At 41.9% G+C, this 21,503-nt stretch overlaps 1 protein-coding gene across 8 annotated transcripts in view; it reads left to right on the top strand.

Moving 5' to 3' along the window:
- The window catches only part of PUM2 (pumilio RNA binding family member 2), a 141,708-nt gene that overhangs the window by 41,357 nt on the left and 78,848 nt on the right, over nt 1-21,503 (top strand). For all 8 annotated transcript variants that reach the window (XM_019520801.1, XM_019520797.1, XM_019520795.1 and 5 more), the window contains 4 exons: nt 3,582-3,650; nt 16,878-16,983; nt 17,337-17,524; nt 18,211-18,383. In XM_019520801.1, coding sequence (XP_019376346.1) covers nt 3,600-3,650; nt 16,878-16,983; nt 17,337-17,524; nt 18,211-18,383 — 518 coding nt within the window. In that variant the 5' untranslated portion in view covers nt 3,582-3,599. The remainder of the gene's footprint in view (nt 1-3,581; nt 3,651-16,877; nt 16,984-17,336; nt 17,525-18,210; nt 18,384-21,503) is intronic.

The following is a 21,503-nucleotide window of genomic DNA, read 5'->3' as shown; positions in this document are numbered from 1 at the left end:
TTTCTCCTAGCGCCCCCTGGCATGACAAGGAACAATGGACACACATTATTGGAGAGTAGGTTTAGATTAGACATCCGCAAGAACTACTTCACAGTTAGGGCGCCTAGGAGCTGGAACCAGCTTCCAAGGGAAGTGGTGCTGGCTCCTACCCTGGGGATCTTTAAGAAGAGGCTTGATGCCTACCGGGCTGGAGTCATTTGAGCCCAGTTTTTCTCCTGCCCAGGCGGGGGGTCAGACTTGAAGATCTACAAGGTCCCTTCTGACCCACTGCTGCTGCGTTGGCCCTGCAGGCAGCAACGACAGAAGGGGGGAGGGGCAGGCTGAGGCCAGCACCAGTGGGTTCACCCCCCTGTGGCATCCCGACCCCGCTTTCCCGCTGTGCCACTGCTACAGTCACCTCAAGGGAGCAAGTGGCGGGGAGTGAGGCCAGCTCTGGTGCCTTTGCCCCTGCCCCCGCTCCATGGTTGCCACCTGCATGGAGCAGGGCGGAGGGGGCTTTGCCCCCTCCCTCCACTCAGTCTGTCTGCTCCATTTTGCTCCATTTCCATTGCCTCTACCTCCAGGGAGCAGAACAGAATGCTGTTACTTCCCCTGTGTCCCCACCATCATAGCGGCACACTGCTACCTGTCTGAACGCTTCTTTGCACTCTGGTTGGTTGGTTGTCAGTCAGTCAGAGTGCAAATAAAGTGTTACAGACAGACAGACAAAGGCTTTTGTAATACCAGAATTCTAGCTCCTTACTCAAGGTTGAGATTGATTTGTTTAAATACCCAGAAGAGTAATTTATATAATTACTCTCATGTTAGAGACATCTCTTTTGTAGGGATGGAGGACTATGTGAATGTTTTAAGGTTCATTCATCTTTTAGAGTGGCCCATGCTTCTATCCTTGGTGCTAACACTTTAGTGTTTGTAGCCCCCCAAAATACAAAAAAAGTTTTATTTTATCACTTACGATTTCCAGATGTAGCTAGTGTTGTAAGACAATGACTTCTTTCATAATATGTTGTTGAATGTAGATTAACACACATTTCTTAGAAATCTTTTCCAAAAAATACTAATTGAACAAAACCATGGTTTTAAAGATTAAAGAAACTCTTCCTACAAATACCTGTTTGATTTGCTATATTAAATTACAATGTTGTGGATAATTAAATGGTGCTAGAATCCTATATACGTCTATATAAGTCAGCTCAGTCCTGAGAAGTGTGTATTACCTGTTACCAGCAAAATTCACTTGTTCCTCAAAAACTTCTTTGCCCCTCCCCTCTCTACCCGCACAGCTTCCGTGCAGGCAAAGATTTTGGATCTTTTCCCAGTTTCTTTGCATAAGTCGTGTATAAATATGGTATTTTAAGTTTACAGTGTAGCAGAATAAAGTGGCAATTTTGAAATGGCAAAATGTTCCCATTCTGCTGTTAACAAAATTTGAGTTAAACGATTAAGTTTCCACTTCTGAGGAAAGTGGTGTTTTTTTCCCCATTAATTCAACTAAAAATTGAATGTTTTTCCTTCCTGATTGATAAAAACAAAATGCTGATTGGAGGTATAAATCATGGTCAATATTATTTTTGGTAATTTTAATTCATTAAGGATTTAGCCCTTTTTGTTGAAAGTTAAACAATTTCTTCAGTAAAATTATACACATTCAGACTAAGACTGAATGGTTGATCGCTTATTGTGCATGGTAGTAACATCTTAATAGAGTACTGAAATTTAGCAATGAAAAAAGAATGATTGTCAAGAAATTTACCATGCTTCTTAAAGTCAAAATGCTCAATTCAGTGGTGTTTTCTGCAAAAAAAACCCTTATATTTGTGTAGTAATAAAACTGCAGGTACGTCAAAAGGTTGGTAATAAGCATATTTGCTAAATGCCTTTAACTTGACTTCTGAACTGTAATTGGGGATCTAACTGGAAGTGCATAGCAACTCCTTTAATCTTGCTCTTTTCACCACTGGTTTCCATTCCCCAACCCCCTCTTCCCCCTGCCCTCCCCCACTGATTGGCTGAGGTACCCTGGTGGCTTTGCTGCTCACTCCTGATTGGTCAGTAGGCAGATAAGTTTTAAAGATGACCCGTTTTTTGGCTCCTAGCCAATCAGCAGCAAACACTGGGCCCCCTTGGCCAATCAGTGGCAGGAAGCAAAAACGGGCATATTTCAAACTGGTTTTTGTCTCCTGGCCGATCAGGAGTGAGCAGCAGGGCTGCCAGGGCCTCATCACCAGTCGGGGTTGTGGGAGAACTTGTGGCAAAAAGAGCACAATTAAAGCAGCCATTGCACAAGTCACTTGTAGCACGATTTAGGTAGATCCCTAACTATAACATGGAATTTGGGGTATTTTGAGTACATGCTCCTGGGTACATGCTCCTGTTGTTTCATAACTCTGTTTATGGACTAACAAATTCTAGATGGATGAAAACTGAATTAATTTTGTTATATAAACATTAGGCTATACAAATTTCACCTGTGTGCAGTAGTACGTCTGACAGAGCATGTATGTCTACAACTTTCCAAATGAAGCAAAGTCTTCAGCATCGGACAAAGGAAAGCAGTTTGCGTCTTCAGCTTTCTTTGAAATGTTGGGTACGATAGTATTTCTAAGTGATGTAATTGCTGTCCCTCATTATATTGTAACTTTGAAAACTACCTAACTGTCAGCTCCTAGTGTTGTCATTCTTTTAACATTTTGTAAGTTCCTTTTGAAGGTTATTTTTTAAAGTGGGTTGGGGGGACTCTCAAATATAGTTGGGGTGTGAGCATGTGTGGTAAAAAAGGGAAGACGGGAATCAGCCTGTAGATTGGTAGTGTTGAAGTGATGCTGTAGTGATGATGGTCCAGGAAATATGCAAAAGGCAATATTTTTTGTGGGTTATTCGCGCAATTGTACGGTTTAGATGGACTTAAGCTTTGGGGTATCATAGAACCCCTTTCTTGGGTCTCTGAAAAGCTGGGGGGAAAGGATACTGTGATGCCCTGAGACCTTGGAAATTTGTCATTTAAAGCAACAAGTTTAGCATTCATTACAGAAATGTCTTATGTTTGTTTTAAATGGCAAAAGGACTCTCCTTCATATGATTTAGAAAAGAAGAAATCTGAACACTCATGGCTATTACTTATAGCTCAACAGTAGCACTTTACTGTTAGCTTATACTGACTCTGTCATGAGCTCTCCCTACTTTTGTCTGCTTAGTGTGTTCAGTAACATTGTGTGCAACAAATCATTTCCATTCCAAGTTACATGCATGCACAAAATCAGTTTCACTAGTTTGTATTTATTGCAGATTGTTTGATGTGTATCAAAAATATTAAACTTAGTTCTAGATGTATTTGTCCCTAAAATTTCTTTTTGTGTTATTTTGTAAGAATGATTCATTAAAGAACTAATTGTAGCTTTTTAAAAACTAGATTTGCTCACCAAATCAATGGTGTGGCATTTGATGTAGATTGAGCAGTAAATTATGTGCATTTCAGAAGTTACTTTGAACAAACAGTACAATTACCTGGGGTATATGTATTTTATTGTAGATGTAGTTTTCTATATAATGCACTGCTAATCTGCATTATTTTCTTTCTTCAGGTTCGATCTGTGGATGAGATGAATCATGAGTTTCAAGCTCTTGCACTAGAATCTCGGGGAATGGGAGAGGTAAATATTTTTAGATGGCTAAAAAACCTATTGGAAGATTAGGAGTTCTAATAAAATTGAGGAAGATATCTATAACATGACTTATAATTTGTTTAACAAAGAGTTTATTTGATGTAGCCAATTTTTTCATCATCTAAAAGTTTCCTTTATGTTATCTAAGGTGGAGATAATCAACATTAACAGTAGTATCTTATAATGGGGGTTTGTGAACACGGTTACCATGTTGTCATACATTGGGTTTGTCAACTGATAGACTTAAAAATTGAGCTAACATACTAGGTTTTTTACTTGAAATATCTGTGTGAAGAAAATCCCTGCTGTTTTTAACAATTGAAGCACTTTTCTTAGATGGGTCCCCTGTATTCATGTCAGACTGAATGGTTATTATACCTGTTACTAGCTGATTGCCTGGCAAGAATGACTGGGGCCAGGGTGGAGCATGGGGATAGAGCCCCCCCCTACCACCCCTCATTACTTGCTGGCCTCACCCCCCCCTTCTGTCCACTCTGTTGCTGCTGCCTCCAGGGGGAGGGGGGAGGCTAACTGTGCTGGCCTTGCCCCCCACTCCATCCCCTGTGTCCCCACCATCATGACGGCAGGTTGCCTTCTGTCAGTACGCTTCTTTGCACTCTGGCTGTTTGTCCTCCAGTCAGTGTGCAAATAAAGTGTTACAGACAGACAGACTTAAGGTTTTATAATATTAGAATCCCTGGCCCTCTTTTTTAATCTTTTGAGTACTTTTTAACAGCCCTAGCAGCAACAGAAATCTGATAACCTTTGTTCCCCTCCTTTACCTGTGACAGGTTAAGGCGCTTGTAATTAAGCTTTGTAGTTAGGCTACAGGCTTAATCTTCTCATTTTAGGAATAGGGTAGATAAGGATTCGTATGGGATAGTTTGGATAGGGTTGGATCTGTCCTGAGCAGGGCTTGGACTAGATGACGTCCAGAGGTCCCTTCCAGTCCTACTTCTATATGCTTCTATACAATAGAATGCTCCTATGAGACTAGGAGGCATGAAAGGTTGGGTTTTTTTGTTTGTTTTTGTTTTGGCTTTTTTGAGCTAGAGTATAAGAAAATAAGGATATTTATTATGCCTGTAGTGACACTGCTTCTGGAGGCAGCCATGGTTAAAAGTACTTACCGGTGCAGAGGAACAAATTGTCCTGAAGGAGGTGCACTGTCAGATAATTTGAAATATCTTTGATCAAAGTACATTAATGTTTGGAATGAAAGACTTTAAAGAAGCTGTTACAATTCTTGTTGGGAAGCTCTCTTAGCAATAGGTGTAAAAAGTCTGTCTTTCTATTCTGCTAGTCAAGTCACTAGTGGGTCTGCAGTCTAGAACGAGTTAATGGTACTTTTGTAATTGGGAGGTGCAGTTACAGTCTCTTCACTGATGTTAACGAGGTAGAATCTAAAAAAAAAAAAAAAAAAAGATGATGGAATAGAGTTAAGAGTTCCTGTACTACAATGTTAAAAGTTCCAGTGATCAGGTATTAAGTGTAGAAACCAAACTCGCTCCAAGTCAAATAATGCAAATAAGACTGGTCAAGTGACAGATGAGCCAAGTTTAGGTGAGTTTTTGTGTTCTGTCTCAAACAGCCTTTGTCTTGCTATTCTTAATTTCATTAAAGATGTTTCCCATTTTTAAAAGATTAAATTTATTTTTAAATGTTTTCAAATTTTACTGCTTAAGATTTAGAAAGTTACTTCAGGCTCTTGTATCTGGCAGTTTAGCTGCTGCGGTTTTGAAACTATCAACTCTTTGTGTTGGGTCAGTTAAAGTGCCAGATCACTGAAGACGAACAAAATTGTGGCTGGACTGCCATCCACTTGGAATGTATTCAACAAGCCCAGCCAAGTCAAGGCAGGGAGATGCAAATTGTACTAAGATATATTCATGTGAAGACCAACAGATGTGAGGATACATTGTATACTGAAATCTTGTTAATTAATCACTGGATTAAATTATCACTTTGTTATTAGTCGAATCCCCACTGGCATCCTGTTGACTTCCACACAAGGTGTTTTGACTAATTCATTATCTCTTAAAGTACAACTAGTCACTTCCAAATGCTCTCACACACGAAATCACAATGGAATTTGCTTCTCACAATTAGTCAATTTAAGGTACAGACCTATGCCCTCCATAGTGTCTATTAGGGGTGCACCAGTAGAGATTTTTTTGGGCTGGGCTGTGCTCGGGGTGGGTGACAGTGACACTGGGAGGGAACCTGGAGGCCTACAGCCACCCCAAAATTCACTGTAGCCCCCTTCCCAGCATGCCACCTCCTGCCCTGAGCACAGCTTGATCCAGCCCCCTGCTGGGATGAGTCCAGTCCACAGGGGCAGTTCACCCTTGCAAAGACCCAGGAGTGCATGTTTCCCTCCCCCCTCAATGCCCGCCCGAGGTGCTGTGGCAGCAGGACCCCCTCCCTGTGCCTCCTGGACGAGCTCCAATCCTGCACCCCACCTGCCCTAGCTGTGCAGTGCCTGCCCCAGCCCCACTCCCTCACTGCGGGGCCCTTGATCTGTCCCTCCCACAGCCCTTCCTTTCCCCCACAACAGATGCTGCTCTTCAAGCCACCAGGCTGTGCTCCTGGCCCCGTGCATGTATGGGGCAATTATCAACCACATTATTGGCCACACTGGCCAAAAAAAAGCCGATTACCAATACTGTCAATTTTCCCTATATCAGTGCCAATTCAATATGGGACTGATATTATCGGTGCACATCTAGTGCTTGTCAAACCAACTGATGCTCACAAAGCACTGCATACATTCATCTTTTCTTGGCTCAGATTTGGGTGATCAATCATTCCATTTTGCGATAAGGCCATCTAAATCCAAAGCAGAAATCTTAAATCAGGAGTGTCAAACTCATCCCTGCCCCAAGTGAAATCCAGGGTGGCAGAGCTAGCAGGGCTTTTGGAAATGCCGCCTCCTCCCCCCTACCCACCACTGCTGCCAACAACCATGGCCCAGTGGGCCTGTCAAAGAGCCTAGTAGGCTGAAGGAAGGGTTCTGCTGGCTGCGTTTGACACATCTTAGATTATTTTACTTGTAATAATATAATTCCTAATTTCTAGGTAGCAAGCTCTGAATTTTTGTAGAAACAAATTTACATAAGTATCCGTATAATCATACAGTTCTTAGATAGTAAGCCAGAAGGCATAATGTTTGCACTCAGAATTTTTATATATTGCTTCATTATGAATGTTAAATTACTGTCTCTCAGTATCGTGCAAAATACATTCTGGAAACGGATGAAAATGTCTGACTTCTGTTAATAGCTCATGGATAATCAGTCCTCAGTATTAATCCCCTTGGAGTGACAGATTAACCAGATTTTATTTCACAAAAGATTTAATCTTTTAAACCTTGTGCCCAGTGCCAGGAACACTGCTGCCACCACTGGCCCCAGGCAGCAGAAGCAACCTCCTGTTATCCTGTGTGCAGATCTGGGGGCCCGCACCCCCTGGGCGGCCCACACTTGGTGTCAGTGCTGGAGAAGGCAGGTGGGGGGGAGCTAAAGCAAATTTTGGGGTGGCAGCAGCCCCTCTTCCATTGCTGCGGCCTGTCCTGAGCACTGAGGAGAGCCTGGTGCCGCCCCTGCTGCAGCCCCAGGTTGCAGCGGATGCTGCCTGCCTGCAGCTGCTGGGCTGTGCTGTGCCAGGGGGTTTGGGGCATGATGCAGTCTAGTGGCTGCAGGCAGGTGGCTTCTGCCGCTCCTGGAGCTGCACCAGGGATGGCACCAGGTTCTTCCTGGGACTTGATGGCAACACTGGAAGGGCAGGTTGAGCTCTGTGGGGGCAAGGGGGGGTGTGGTGTGATATAGATATATATTAGATATATAAAATGCAAACTGGCCATATTCTAGATTACTTTACTTAAATGTTGACCGAGAATGTAAAGAAACCAGTGTTAGGGCTTATCTATAAAATCACACCGAAGTATTAAACACAAAGACTGCATGTAGAATTCAGGTTTTAACTGCTAAACAATATGTCTTATAAGATGTTTGATCACTGGCTTTCACCATTAAAACAGAAGTAATATCTAAGCTTCATTTGCTTGAGAGTTATTTTTAGGTTGTGGTCTTTCTGTGAAAGCCACAATTTATGGATTTGGAAAAAAAAAATAACCAAATTTGATATTCTGGTTAATGAGAATTTTTCTCCAGATTGGTACATACTGATCTAATAAACTGCTGCTAAAATTGTTTTGTGTGTTTTCTGATTTTTAATGAAGGGTTCTTATCATTTAGTTGTTGTGCCTCTAATCGCTACAGCCAGTTTTTACTTCGATACAGGGTCCCAGGTATACCAGGACCTGGCATGGCCTCTCATGGCTCCCTCACCACTTAAAGTAGTAATGACAGGAGGAGCCTCCTTCCCAAGATACCTGGCTAGCAGCAAGGGAACTGCTACCCTATCTAGGAATAAAAGCAGGGCTGTGCTTTTTCCCTGAATAAACAAAAGCAGCAGCATTATGCCTACATCAGGGATCAGCAACCTACAGTCCATGGCCCAGTCTGGCCTGTGGAACCATTGGATTGGACCCACAGAGTGGATGCTTTGGCAGTGGGGGGCTTTGCGCACACTGCTGCTGGACACTTTGCCCATGCTATGTTGTAGCAGTGGCCAGGTGCTAGTGCTGGTCTTTGACATGAGCTGGGTCATTCTGGTCCACTACCCAAAAATGCTGCCTACCCCCTTGTTGTGATGCCTGACTGGGAGCATAGGTAGAACCTGCTGCGGTTTATACACTTGCACAGAGCCCTTTGGAGTGGTGGCATGGGGGATAGTCCAGTTGTTGCGTTTTAGTGTTAATGCTCCTTTTTAATATACGGAGTAGGTCATGCTGAGCTTATTGATTTACGGTAGCCTCAGATTGAGGGAGACATCTTTATTGAGGGTATTTTATTTGTTTCTGTGATTTTCTGCTGAGCTATGAAAGCGAAAACTTTTGGGGGCGTTTTTGGATGAAAGTAGATTTTCTAGTGTAATAAGTACTAGAATCATGTTATCTAATTCTCTAATAGGTTCTTAACTCTCCCGTCTTTCATTTGGATTGCATCTTCAGTATATTTTAAAGTATCTTACTGTGCATTTGCTGATTCAGCTCAATGGATTGATTCACTTTATCATTTCTTGAGAAGACTAAGGAATTGTGAAAGATGGATCAAATGGCAGGGTATCCTGGTTTTGATTCTGGTTTTGTTTTTTGTCTCCTTGTAGTAATCAAGTTCTACTCCCTGCAGAAATGAATTAATTACTCCTGTATCACTCATAAGACGTAGTGAAGTGTTTGTAGTTTATTCTCAAATGCTTTTATCTGGTTTAGTTTGATGTTATTAAGTCGTGCTGTCAGGAACTTCGAGCATTTTTCTTTCTAAATTTCACTTTTTCTTTCCTCGCTAATTGTTTTGCCCACTTAAACATCCTAGTACTGCTATATTTTTCTTTATTTTTGTTAACTCTCTCCAACTTGTTTTCTTGATGCTGAAGGGCACAGGGTTGAGATTTATAATAATCCAGATATGGTCTCATCAGAGCTACTTAATCGTGATTCTTATAAATGCAGAAAATAAAATTTTTAATCTTGTGTCTTAATTTGAATTCTTCAATAATGTTTTATACCTTTTAACCAAAAACCTGTGTGAAATCTTGTGTTTATCCCATTTTGAAAACTATGGCTTAGTAATTATCCTTAAATATGTGAATAAATATGCTGATAAAATATACAGATAGCTGCTTATCCCTGCTCGAAAGCTTGCAAAGAAGATTTTTCTCCAGCTATTTGAGTTGGTCTAATAAGATATCAGATTTACCCAAAGAACCTTGTCTTTCTGTGTTCTTAGACCAACATGGTTGCAGCCTATATCCCTGTCCCTAATGAAGACACTGTTGTATTCTTCTTTATGTAGTATTTTCTAGATTTGATTTTTCATGAAATGTAACTGATTCCTGCTCATGTTCTTAATTAAGTTGGTTTATTTTTTTCATATCCACTTGAGCCTGAACACTTCCCCTGATCAGGCTGTTAAAGTTCTGAAATACAGATTTAATGATTTTAAGACTGGATTTGATATCCCAAGACTAATCTTGCCATTCAGTATGACCATTTATTGGCAGTTCTTCACATAGCAATATTTGGTTTAATAGCTTATTTAGTCTAATTCATAAGTTTAATACACACTGCCCTAGAACTGTACACCAAGTTAAAAGCTAAGATCTCTTGATCCACTTATGTTTTGCAATACTGTGATGGTTTAATCTGTCAGAAGCCAGCCTCAAAAGAAAACTTTCATTGGAAAAAGATCCACTGTCTTTCTGCTTTGGTCACCTGAAAGCTGACTATACCTTTAGTTGCCTGTACAATCTCATTCTTTTGTCTTATATCTTAGTCTTATCTTGGAGGCTTTTCCCCAATTTCTGTATCTTCTGTGAGTCTTCCTCTTGTGACACATTTTGGGCATTCACTCATTGGTTAAGAAGGTGTGTTTATAAAATAATAGTCAAGCAATTAATAGGTTTAGAAGAGCATATCTCCAAGGGTTAAACCAAACCTTACAAAAAGAAAATCATGTAGTTCATGGTTAGGAGCAAGAAAGATAAAAAAAAAAAAGTTGTCTAGTGATGTGAGAACTTCTGGAATACTATCCAGCTCTAGTGTAACATGTCAAGGAGTAGGTTGGATAAAATGCATATGTTTCAGGGCAGTGATATAAGAATATTGAATCTTTAAATGAGAATGAAGAAGCTCAGTCTATTTAGGTGATTAAAGAGTAATTTAGAGATTTATGGATTATGATTAAATTGCCTTTCTGCTGGGAGAAGGTATTTGGTACTAAATGACTCAGTCTATCACAGGCATAGCGAGATGCAGTCTCTGGAAGCTGATGCTGAAATTGAAAATAAAACATGATTCTAAATGTTAAGGGTAATGAAACTGAACCAGTTTACCAAGGGATGTGGTAATTTTTTGTTTCCATTACGTGGAGTCTGTAAGTCAGTACTGAATGTCTTTTTAAAAAACCCCAACAAACAGCCTCTCTTCAAGTAGAGATGATTGGATTAGATACAGAAAATACAGTGAAAAGCTTGTCATGTGGGAGGTCAGTCAAGATGATCATAATGATCTTTTTTACCTTAATCTGTAAGAACTGTTTTAAACTCTTGATTCTATCTTGTACAGCTGGTTTAATAGGATGTTTGGCATGTTTGTGAGAGCGACAGGCTGTTCCTCTTTCATTCTTCTTCCTGGTATGACAGAAGGAATAATTGATAAACATTTGAGTTGTTCATTCTCTTTGAAAGGCTCTAACTAAATCGTAATATTTTAATAGAGATTTGATGTATGCCATACTCATTGGCAAGCAAAATTAAACTACATCAGGAAAGTTAACTTCCACCTGAAGCAGGGAAATGTCCTACCTAGGCCTCATCTACACATTACACTTAAGGCTTGATTAATTGGTTAATCATGTATTGTTGTGACCCAGGTGCATGTTCAGTTACTTAATGGTGTGATAAAAGAAGGCATAAATTACAAAGTTATTCCACAAAAAATGTGGGATAACTTTGTGGCTTGTTCTTTTGCTGTTAATTGAACGTGTAGCCAGGTGCTCCCCTGTGGCTGGGATCCCCATCAGCTGATGAGGCTCTCAATTTTAGGGGTGCATCACCCGCTGCACTCCTTTGTAAGCTGACAAGGCTTGCAGCAGGGGCAGCACATGGAATGCTGTGAACCTTGTCAGCTGTGGGGTCACAGCACAAGAACTTGCCTTCGGTGCTGGGGGAGCCTAGGATCACGATCCCGGACTCCTGCTGCACCAGCAATAAAGCATGATTTGATCTGATGCTGAATCCCACACGCACATCTCCTACTGTGCATGTATGGGCTGGCAGGAGGCATGATTATGTGGATCACACATCAGATACTATAGGGCCTGTACCTGAATGTCTAGAGGGCCCCCTATATACTTCCACTCCCACTGTTAAGTGAAATTTAAATGCAGAATCCTTTCATTTAGGAACTCTATAAAATTCCAAACAGTTCATTTCAGCTTCTTAAGGTGTAGATTATGTATTGGAGCACAGGAAGCTGAACTGTTGAAATGTGAGATTGAACCGTTGTAAAAGAAGAAAAAGATCTTGGCTTGGCATGACAAATAGAACCAAGGATGTGATACTTCCCCTCCATGTGGCATTGGTCAGACTGCAGTTGGAGTACTGCATCCAGTTTTGGGTGCCGTACTTCAAGAAGGATGTTTTGTAGAATTATGAAAATGTTTTATTTCTCTAAACTGAGGCATTCAGAGAAACCTGGCATAAAACTAGCCATAGATTCATATTTTAAGGTTAGATGGGAGCACTGAATCATTAAGTTTGACCGTCTGAGTATCGCAGGCCATTCCATTTAACTCCAGTTATTGCCTTATTGGGGGATCAAGTAAGGGTTCCCTTGGTGAACGAACAGGGGCAGCAAACAGGGCAATTAGTCTGAAAGCAGTTCACTAGGAAGGAGAGAAGCCAGGCACCAGGTGCCCAGTCCTGCTCTGGGAAGGTCGGTTCACAGGTCAGTTTGCCCTTTTTTCAAGGGGAGCCTTTACACATTGTGAGAGGAAGCAGGGGAAACAGAACCTTTTGGACCATGGAGCAATAAACAGGCCAGCTTACAGGTGAGTTCACTAGGGAAGATGTACTTGGAAGAGCAGCAAGAGGGAGGCGGCAGATTAAGAGACCCAGAGAAATAGTTGGAGGATGTCTTGATGCCAGAGCTGCTGCCACTGCCTCTGCTTGCACCTGTGAGGTGTTTGTCCCGTCAGGACTGCTCACTGTTGAGGCTTTCCCCCCAGGTCCTGTTCTGGCACTGTGGAGACTGGCTTGCAGGTTCCTTTGTGACAGCCAGGTGTGGGAGTGCCCAAATGTGAGTGGTGCCTCCTTGTGGTATCCCTCAGGGAGCAGGCAGGAAGGCTACAGGGGGAGGTGACAAGGCTCCAAAGCATCCTCCACCATGAGAATGTCATTGAATGGATGCTAAAGGACCTCTAAGACTGTGGAGGAAGGACTCCAAAAGGCAGCACTAGAGAAGGGAGACAGGACATGGACTCCCAGGAAGGTGGAAGCTGGAAGCACCTGCAACAGTTCACCTGAAAAACAGATATAGAGCCCTAGCAACAGGATGAGCATGTTCCGTTGGTAGAAGAGGACAGGCCAGGCCTCCCCAAGTTTGGAAGGATCAGGACCCCTGCCACCAAGAAGAAATGACAGGTCATGGTGGTTGGAGACTTCCTTTTGAGGGGTGTGGAAGCATCCATTTGCCAGCCTGACCTTTTGTCTTGGGGAGATCTGCTGCTTGTCCAGAGTGCAGATCCAAGATGTTACGGAAGGATTACTGAGACTCATCTGGCCCTCTGACTACTCGATGCTGTTCACCAGTGTGGGCACCAATGATACTGCCAGGGGAGACCCTGAGCAGACCAAAAGTGATTCCAGGGCTGTGGGTGCATTGGTGAAGGGGACAAGGGCTCAGATAGTATTCTCAATCCTTCAGGTCAGGAGGAAGGGCCTGGGCAAGAATGGACACGTCCTGAAGATAAATGCATGGTGGCACAGATGGTGTAACCAGCTTGTCTTATTTGACCACGGGATGTTGTTCCAAGAGGAGGAGACAGGTTCAACCTGATGAAAAGAGGGAATCGCAGACAGGCTTGTTAACCTAGTGAGGAAGGCTTTAAACTAGGTTTGCTGGGGAATGGAGACCAACTGAGGTAAATGGGGAAGTGAGTGACCTGTGATACTGTATCCGGAGGAAGTGCAAGCAGGAAGGGGCAGCAGAGGAGGCCTTCTCATCCTTCCTGGGAAAGTAGGGCAATTGGCTGATTACCTCTGGTGTCTGTACGTGAATGCACAGAGCCTGGGAAACAAGTGGGAAGAATTGGAAGTCCTCACACAGTCTTGAAACTATGATGAAATTGGAATAGCAGACAGGTGGTGGGAGCTCACATGACTGGAGCACTGTCATGGATGGGTATGAACTGTTCAGGAAGGACAGGCAGGGGAAAAGAGGAGGAGTTGTGTTTTATGTAAAAGAGCTGCATGATTGCTCAGAGCTTTGGTATGGAACTGGAGATGGGCCCGTTGAAACTCTGGGTTAGGGTCAGAGGAGAGAGCGACAAGGGTGATGTCGTGGTGGGGGTCTGCTGTAGACCACCAGCCCAGGAGGAAGTGGTGTATGAGGCTTTCTAAAAACAGCTAGTGGAAGTTTCCTTGATCACAGGCCCTGGTTCTCATGGGGGACTTCAGTCACACTGACATCTGCTGGGAGGGTAATACAGCAGTGCACAGGCAGTTCAGGACATTGTTGGAGAGTGTTGGGGACAACTTTCTGGTCCAAATCCTTGAGAGGCCAGTTAGGGGCCTTCTTGACCTGGACAGAGAAGAATTGGTGAGGAACGTAGTAGTGGATGGCAGCTCGGGCAGCAGTGACCACGAGATGATAGAGTTCCTGAGGAAATTAAGGAAACACAGCAGCAGAGTTAAGGACCCTGGCCTTCAGAAAAGCAGACTTTGACTCGCTTAGGGAACTGATAGGCAGGATCCCTTGGGAAGCCAGTCTGAGGGGGAGAGGAGTCCAGGAGAGTTGGCTATGCTTTAAAAAAACCTAACTGAGGGTGCAGGCACAAGCCATCCTGATGTTTGCAGGAAGACTAGCTAGTATGGCAGAAGATCAGCTTGGCTTTGCAGGGAACTCTTCAGTAAGCTAAACGCGAAAGAGGGGCTTGTAAAAAGTGAAAACTTGGACAAACAACTAGGAAGGAGTATAAGAATATTGGTGGGGCATTCAGGGATGAAATCAGGAAGGCCAAAGCACAATTGGAGTTGCAGCTAGCAAGGGGTGTGAAGGATGGATTCGCTCAAGGCATCCATTTTTAAGCACTAGGAGGAGAAGGTGATTAGGAACAGTCAGCATGGATTTAGCAAGGGCAAGTCGTGTCTGACTAACCTGATTGCCTTCTGTGATGAGATGACTGGTTCTGTGGATGTGGGGAGACCAGTGGTTGTGGTATGCCTTGACTTTGGCAAGGCTTTTGATACGGTTTCCCACAAATTCGTGCAAGCAAGCTAAGGAAGTACGAGTGGACCGTAAGGTGGATAGAAAACTGGCTTGATCATCGGGCTCAGAGGGTAGTAGTCAATGGCTCAACGTCTAGCTGGCAGGCAGTATCAAGTGGAGTGCCTTCCAACCCTAATTTTCTCTGATTCTGTGATGTATCATTTCATTAACAATTTTGTAGAAGACTCTCTTGGGTCTGAATTAACTACTGAAGTAACTACTTTTTAGTCTGAATCTGCTTTTTCTCTACTGTGCATTTCAACAGAGTCCCACCAGAATGCATATGCTCTAAGCAAGAATTGATCTGTGTGTGTTGAAAACGTAGCATTTTGAACATGTCGGTGTGTAGCTCCTGCTTACAGTTGCCTAGGAATCACCTATCCCAGGTGTTTCTGTACCCGAGTCTCCTTAGGGCCTGAATGTTAGGTGTACTTGAAGGAATGGAGTGTGGGACACCCATTTTGCCCAGTGGCTTTGTGGCTAAGGCAGTTGCCCAGAAGTGGGAGAGATCTGTCTTGTTTGCGTTCCTCAGTCTATGGTGGTTGACATGTACACTCTCTCCTCCCAGGAAGGTGTCCTGACTGTCTGCAGGGCTGAGAGCATTCCCCATTCCTCTTGTTGAAGCTGGCTGCATAGGAAGGATGTTTTTTGTTATTCTTTTACAAAACCAGAGTGTTATGTGTTTCCTTGTAATTTTTGCACGTATATAGGTAAAGACAAACTTGTTCTTAATGTATCTTGAGGACTTTAATATGCATTATTTTGACCACTGTAATAAATATCAGTAGCAATATAATATGGTAGAAAGAATTATTAGGAATGAAAACATATATTTTAATGTTGAATGTAGTGCTTGCTTTCTATAATACTGCAGTATGAGTTCTTTACTGAAAGACGGAACAGAACATGATGTTCTAATATTGAAATGGAATAAGATTTTTCCAGCTTTAGAAGTAATACTCTTCCTTTCTTGCATACGCTGCACACCCGAATAAGATGCGCACCTTATTTTTGGAAAGCAGAAAGGATTTTTCCAGAGTCATGGGCAGCTGTGTGACAAAGTAAATCCTCCTGGGAACATATAATGTCCAGAAAGTGTGTCATCAGGAACTTCCTGGTACAGCAGACTGTCTTGTGATGCCAAACTTCCTGGACATATGTTCCCAGGGGAACTTCCTTCGTCAAACAAGGTTAGGGCCCTTGCAAAGAGAAGTAGCAAGACTGTTACTTCTTTACTGTAAGTACTTTTTTATATAACTTCTTGTAAATAGAGTGTTGCTTACACTTCACAAGTCTCATCAAGATACTGCCAGCAGCATACTTTCTTCCGGCATCAGCTACAGTGCTGAGCCAGTAGCTGGGGCTGTGAGAGGGTTGACAGAAGACTGTCCCTTCCGTTTGCTAAGCAGAGGTAAGCGGCAGCTGGATGGCATACACAGCGTCTCCAGGTGTACTGCTTTTCCAGCAAAGAAAGCTTTCCGCACTTAAGACACACCCCAGTTGGGTGGGGAAAAATGTGTTCTATGTGAGAAAATACAGTAACTTTGAGAAAAGCACACTGCTAAAAGAAAATAGTTGGTACGAAGTTTCTAATCTCTAGGTCCCTCAAATACGGCAAGGTTGGAGTTGCCTAGAGACATTTGACTAACCTTCACATAGTTAATGCTTTTCGAAGTTTGAGAACTCAGTCCATTTCTGTGTAGATATAGTCTCATGAAAACCACCTGTAGGTTTTGGCCTTTTATTAGATGTCTTGATTGACTTCATGTTTTAGGGGTGGCATTTCTTTAGGTTGACCCTTGAGGAACATCAGTGGGGTTAGCGTTGTGATCCCACAGCATCCTGTATGTGCTCTGAATAACCATACGTCTTCAGTGCAGTGGATTGTCATTTCTTGAGGAATCCATTCCTAAAACTAGATGCTATCTTTTGACACTCTCTATAAATGTTATTTTAGTACAGTTTATTTCCTTACAAAACTTATTGTAATATTGCTAAATTACTGGACTACTTTGTTTTACTTATAAAATAGATCCCTTTTGTCATATGGTTTTAAAATTTTGGTTATTCATAAAGTAAAGTAATTTCCCTTCTTCAAATAGCTTTTACCTGCCAAAAAGTTTTGGGAACCTGATGATTCAGCAAAAGATGGACAAAAAGGAATATTCCTTGGTGATGAGTGGAGAGAGACTGCATGGGGAACTCCTCGTAAGTCATTGATCTATATATGCAATTAAAGATTATTTCTGCTAACTAAATGTTATCTGAAAAGTTTTATGAACCTTAGGATACATTCAGTTTCACGCTTGTTTTTCCTTACCCAGACTAAAAAAAATCCATACTGAATGAGCTATAGTGATATGCCAGTAACAATTAACTCCTTAAAATTGAGGTTTGGAATTTTTATTAAATGTATTCAGTTATAACTTTTAAGAATAAAACTGACATTATCATGTTATTACCGTTATTATCTCTTCTGGTGATGTGAAATTAAAAACTTTGTAAGTTTCTCTGTGAAAGTCCACTCAGTAATTTTTATTTTATGAATTTATTTTAAACAGACCACTCTATGTCCCAGCCTATTATGGTCCAGAGAAAGCCTGGACAGGGTTTTCATGGAAACAGTGAAGTAAATGCTGTATTGTCTCCTCGATCAGAAAGTGGTGGCCTTGGCGTGAGCATGGTAGAATATGTGTTAAGTTCCTCTCCAGCAGATAAATTGGATTCTCGATTTAGGAAGGGAGCTTTTGTAAGTAATATAATGCTTTACATTTGCATAGTTACCTACTGTAATCCATATATTATTTTAACACAGTTAAATTTTCTAATGCGTTTGTCTACTCATCTCTTTGTGCTCCTTCTGCTGAGGAAATATGGTGTTCTTACCCATGGTTTTCTTTGTTTGGAGGAGTCTAACATGAAGGAGTTAGTGAGAAACAGTTTAGAGATCTTGAATGTACAGCTTGTTCGATATTATCATGTTTATCTTCCAAATACGTTTGAATCCAAAAAAACATTTGAAGTAGAAAAAATAGTACTGGGTAAATGATTTTGCTGCTAAAGGTATTAACAACTAGCTTTAAAATACAGAATTCTTTATTCTAGAGCGTCATATTGGTTATGTTCTAAAACTAAGGTTTTTTTAACTATGATAAATAGTTTTAGCAATCTAACATGACATTACTACTTTACCAGCACCGCTATAGTTAAGGTTGAGTTAGCTCTTCCATTATAAATCCTGACATTCCCTTTCATATTTTGGCAATTCTAAATTGCATATGGTTGATACCCATCAAGTTACTCACCAGATGCAATTTCATTTAAAACAAAATGTTTGTATTGTTTACATGCACTATAGTGTAGAATTAGGTCACCTGATGGTGCTCCTTTGTGTTCTGTTGAATATTCAGAATCAAACAGATTCTTTTTCCTCAGGGCACTAGAGATGCTGAAACAGATGGACCAGAGAAAGGAGATCAGAAAGGCAAGGCTTCTCCATTTGAGGAGGACAAAAACAGAGATCTTAAACAAGGAGATGATGAGGATGTTTCTAAAATAAATGGCAGAGGTTTGCCAAATGGAATGGATGCCGATTGCAAAGATTTTAAGTAAGCGTTTAACTGTTTCTCAAGAAGACAAGCATGTCTCTAGGAATTATTACAGTTCTGGTTTGTGTGTCAAATTCGAACATTTATCCAGCTGCAGATTGATTCTTCTTACCTTACATACTCCCCTTCCTGCTGTGCCACGTTTACAATGTCATTAGCCTGTGTGTCATTTTGGATGAGTAAGTTCATCTTACTTTTTAAGCTTAGTATTTCTTCAAAGTACCTGCAAAATGTAGTATGTAAAATGTGTTAAAGGGGACTGAAAGTTTTCACCCTGTTAACAAAACTATAAACTAAACTTCTTCCTCTGACTTTCTTTTTAACCTTAACTCTTCATACTTGATTCACTGCTTTAGAGAGTTAGCCCTACAGAATTTTGACTTAATGTCTACTTTTGCTGTGGAGCAGTGCACCCTTACATTGCATACCCTGTGGGAAACCTGAACTAATTTTTCTACAAAGGCTATTGTATTTGAGCAAAGAGAAAAAAAATGCATTTCTCTTCTGAACCAATCAACACGATTTTGAATGTGGATTAGATAAGTAACTGTCATTAGCTGTTTTGTTGTTTCTTTGCCTTGGAAAGAGAAGGACCAAACTTGGCATTTGGATTTTTGGTCCCAGGCATAGAGGCACAAGCGTTTGCTATTTGGAGGAGGCTGATCACCCTGGCATCTAATCACCTATGTAATGTCTTGAATACAAAGATAAACTAAATCAGAAAGCTAGGATATAGGCTGCTGCTCAAAAATATGTTGATATAAGAGGGAAAAGAAAGGGGGTGCACAACACTCAAGGAATTATTTCCACTGATCTATAATTGCCCCTTAACGTTTAAATGTTTGGGGTCCTTAATTACACTTTTGGAAGATTAGGAAATGAGTACTTATATAAGTTCTGAGGATCCTTTTTTTTTTCTTTTTTCCAGAGTTATTTTCAGTCTTTTAGATAGATAAATTACCTGACTTTATGCCAAAATAAAAACCCAAAGATACATATTTTTTCTGATGCATGTTACTGTATCAAAAGCACCACTTTGGTTTAGAAATTTTCATATGTTGTATATTGCACATACAGAATAAATTTATTTTTAGTCTGTCCTGTTTTTTCCTTACCAGAAGCAATAAGAATATTAAACTATATGTCTGCCAAACTATCCTTTAAACAGATTATATTTTTTGAGTTAAAGTAGTGCAAAAAAGCATCCAAAGCCAGTAAACCTCTTAAGAAATAAAGATGGCAGTCTGTCTAACGTGGTCAATTTGAAGTGGAGTTATATGTCCCTCCAAAATAGAGGTTTATAATTGAAGTATTGACACAACTTTAACTATAGCAACCAAAGAGCACCACTCTAATGAGCAAACCTATTTTAAGAGAGAGAGAGAGAGAGAGAGAGAGTGTGTGTGTGTGTGTATTTCATAAAAAAAAGTATTTGTCCTGTGTATTTCATAAAAAAAAGTATTTGTCCTTTTGTCCTTGTAATATCTCTAATTCTCTCTCTGGATTTTCTTGTTGGTTTGGTTTTTGTAAGTTTCAATGTGTAATTATCTAACGAATGCATAATTTTGTTTAGACTCCTACTTTTATTTATACCACGTATTACAAGCAAATAATAAGGAATGTAGGTGGTTTTTAACATGTACTTTTGAATCCTGATTCAGTTACTGGCTGATAAAAGTTCCAGGCATTCTTAAATACGTAGAAATTTGTCATAATGTGCAACTATTTTAGTGCTTCAGTGATTATATGTATTCTCTATTTTTAAGCAGTTTGTTAAAAGAAATAGATCTTAAGAATATCCTTGCCTTCACTCAAAAATTTGATTTTCACCTTTTGATCACCAGGGATCCTTGTTTTCTCTGTTGAAAAATTGCAAATTCTCTGATTAAAAATAGTGAATACTCTGATTTAAATCCCTAAAATCCATGTTTTTCTGTGATTAAACTGAAATGCCACAATATACATAGGTATCAGTTGAACACAATGTTTTGTTGATATATTTATAAGTTTAAAGCAATTTAGAAGCCTGCCAGTGCCTATAATGAAATATATTACTATATTACCACTATAATGAAATAAATTCTAAATACCTATACATTTTTGGCATTTGAGTTGGTGTGTTTTATCATGGAAAATCAGCACTTCCCCTGCCCCCTTTGCTCACCAGGACATGGGTCCAGCTGCGTTTGTGCCCCTCACTGCTTTGTGTTGCTGAGCAGCCCTAATATGCTGGTGCCCTGCCTATGCCATTGCCCCTCACTCCCCACCCACAGGCCCCCTACCCCTGCTTGTGTCCTTCGCTCCCCAGCCATAGTCTCTCACCCCCAGCTGCCAGTTACGGGGTCACAGACCCAGATCCGCAGCACCCTGTCACCCAGCAGCAGTACCTAAGCTCCAGCTGCTGCATGTGGGAGGCAACATCAGCTGTAGTGGCATAGGGCATGGAGCCTGGCTTCTCCTCCCCCATGGGTGGCACGTCCCGAGTGAATCCCATAGGGAGGGTGGGGGGTGGAACGGATGTGGGCTTAGGCTCCGTGTCCTGCTGCCCTACCCCTGGGGCTTCTGCAGCCCAGCAGGCGAGACCTGGCGCAGGGCAGGGAAGCCCTATGCTGCTGCCACAAGCCCCACACCACCGTGGCAAAGCACCCCATGCCCACCTGGCAGCATCAGGTGTGACTATGCAGAGTTGTGCCCCTTGCTGCTGTCAGGTGGGCAGGGGCGCTTCGCCATGGTGGCACAGGGTTTCTGGTGGTGGTACCAAACTTCCCCACCCGGCTTTGCCTTGCCGCTCTGGGTCTTGCCCACCAGGTCACAGAGGCCCCGAGGGGGAGGGCAGCAGGGCAGGAAGCCTGAGCCTGCAGCAGGAAACCTGCACCCACCCCACACACAAATCTGGGGGCACATGCCCCCCATTTCCCTCCCCCCCCAGGAGTGTGTGCAGTGGCCGTGAGCCAGCCCCTCCACCGCCATCTGCAGCGCCTTCCCACTCCCTGCCCTGACCCTGTGCTCATGCATTCTCACTGGGCCCCAAGCCCTACACACCACCTGGGCTGGGCACGAGCCCCAGCCCTGCCCAACTCCCTCACTATGGGGGTCTCAATCCCCTGCCCCCCCCCCCCC

Source organism: Gavialis gangeticus, unplaced genomic scaffold, assembly GCF_001723915.1.
Source record: "Gavialis gangeticus isolate Ggan-Ray unplaced genomic scaffold, GavGan_comp1, whole genome shotgun sequence".
Lineage (NCBI taxonomy): Eukaryota > Metazoa > Chordata > Crocodylia > Gavialidae > Gavialis > Gavialis gangeticus.
Note: the sequence above shows the minus strand (reverse complement) of the source record. Positions and strands in the feature narration are given on the sequence as shown.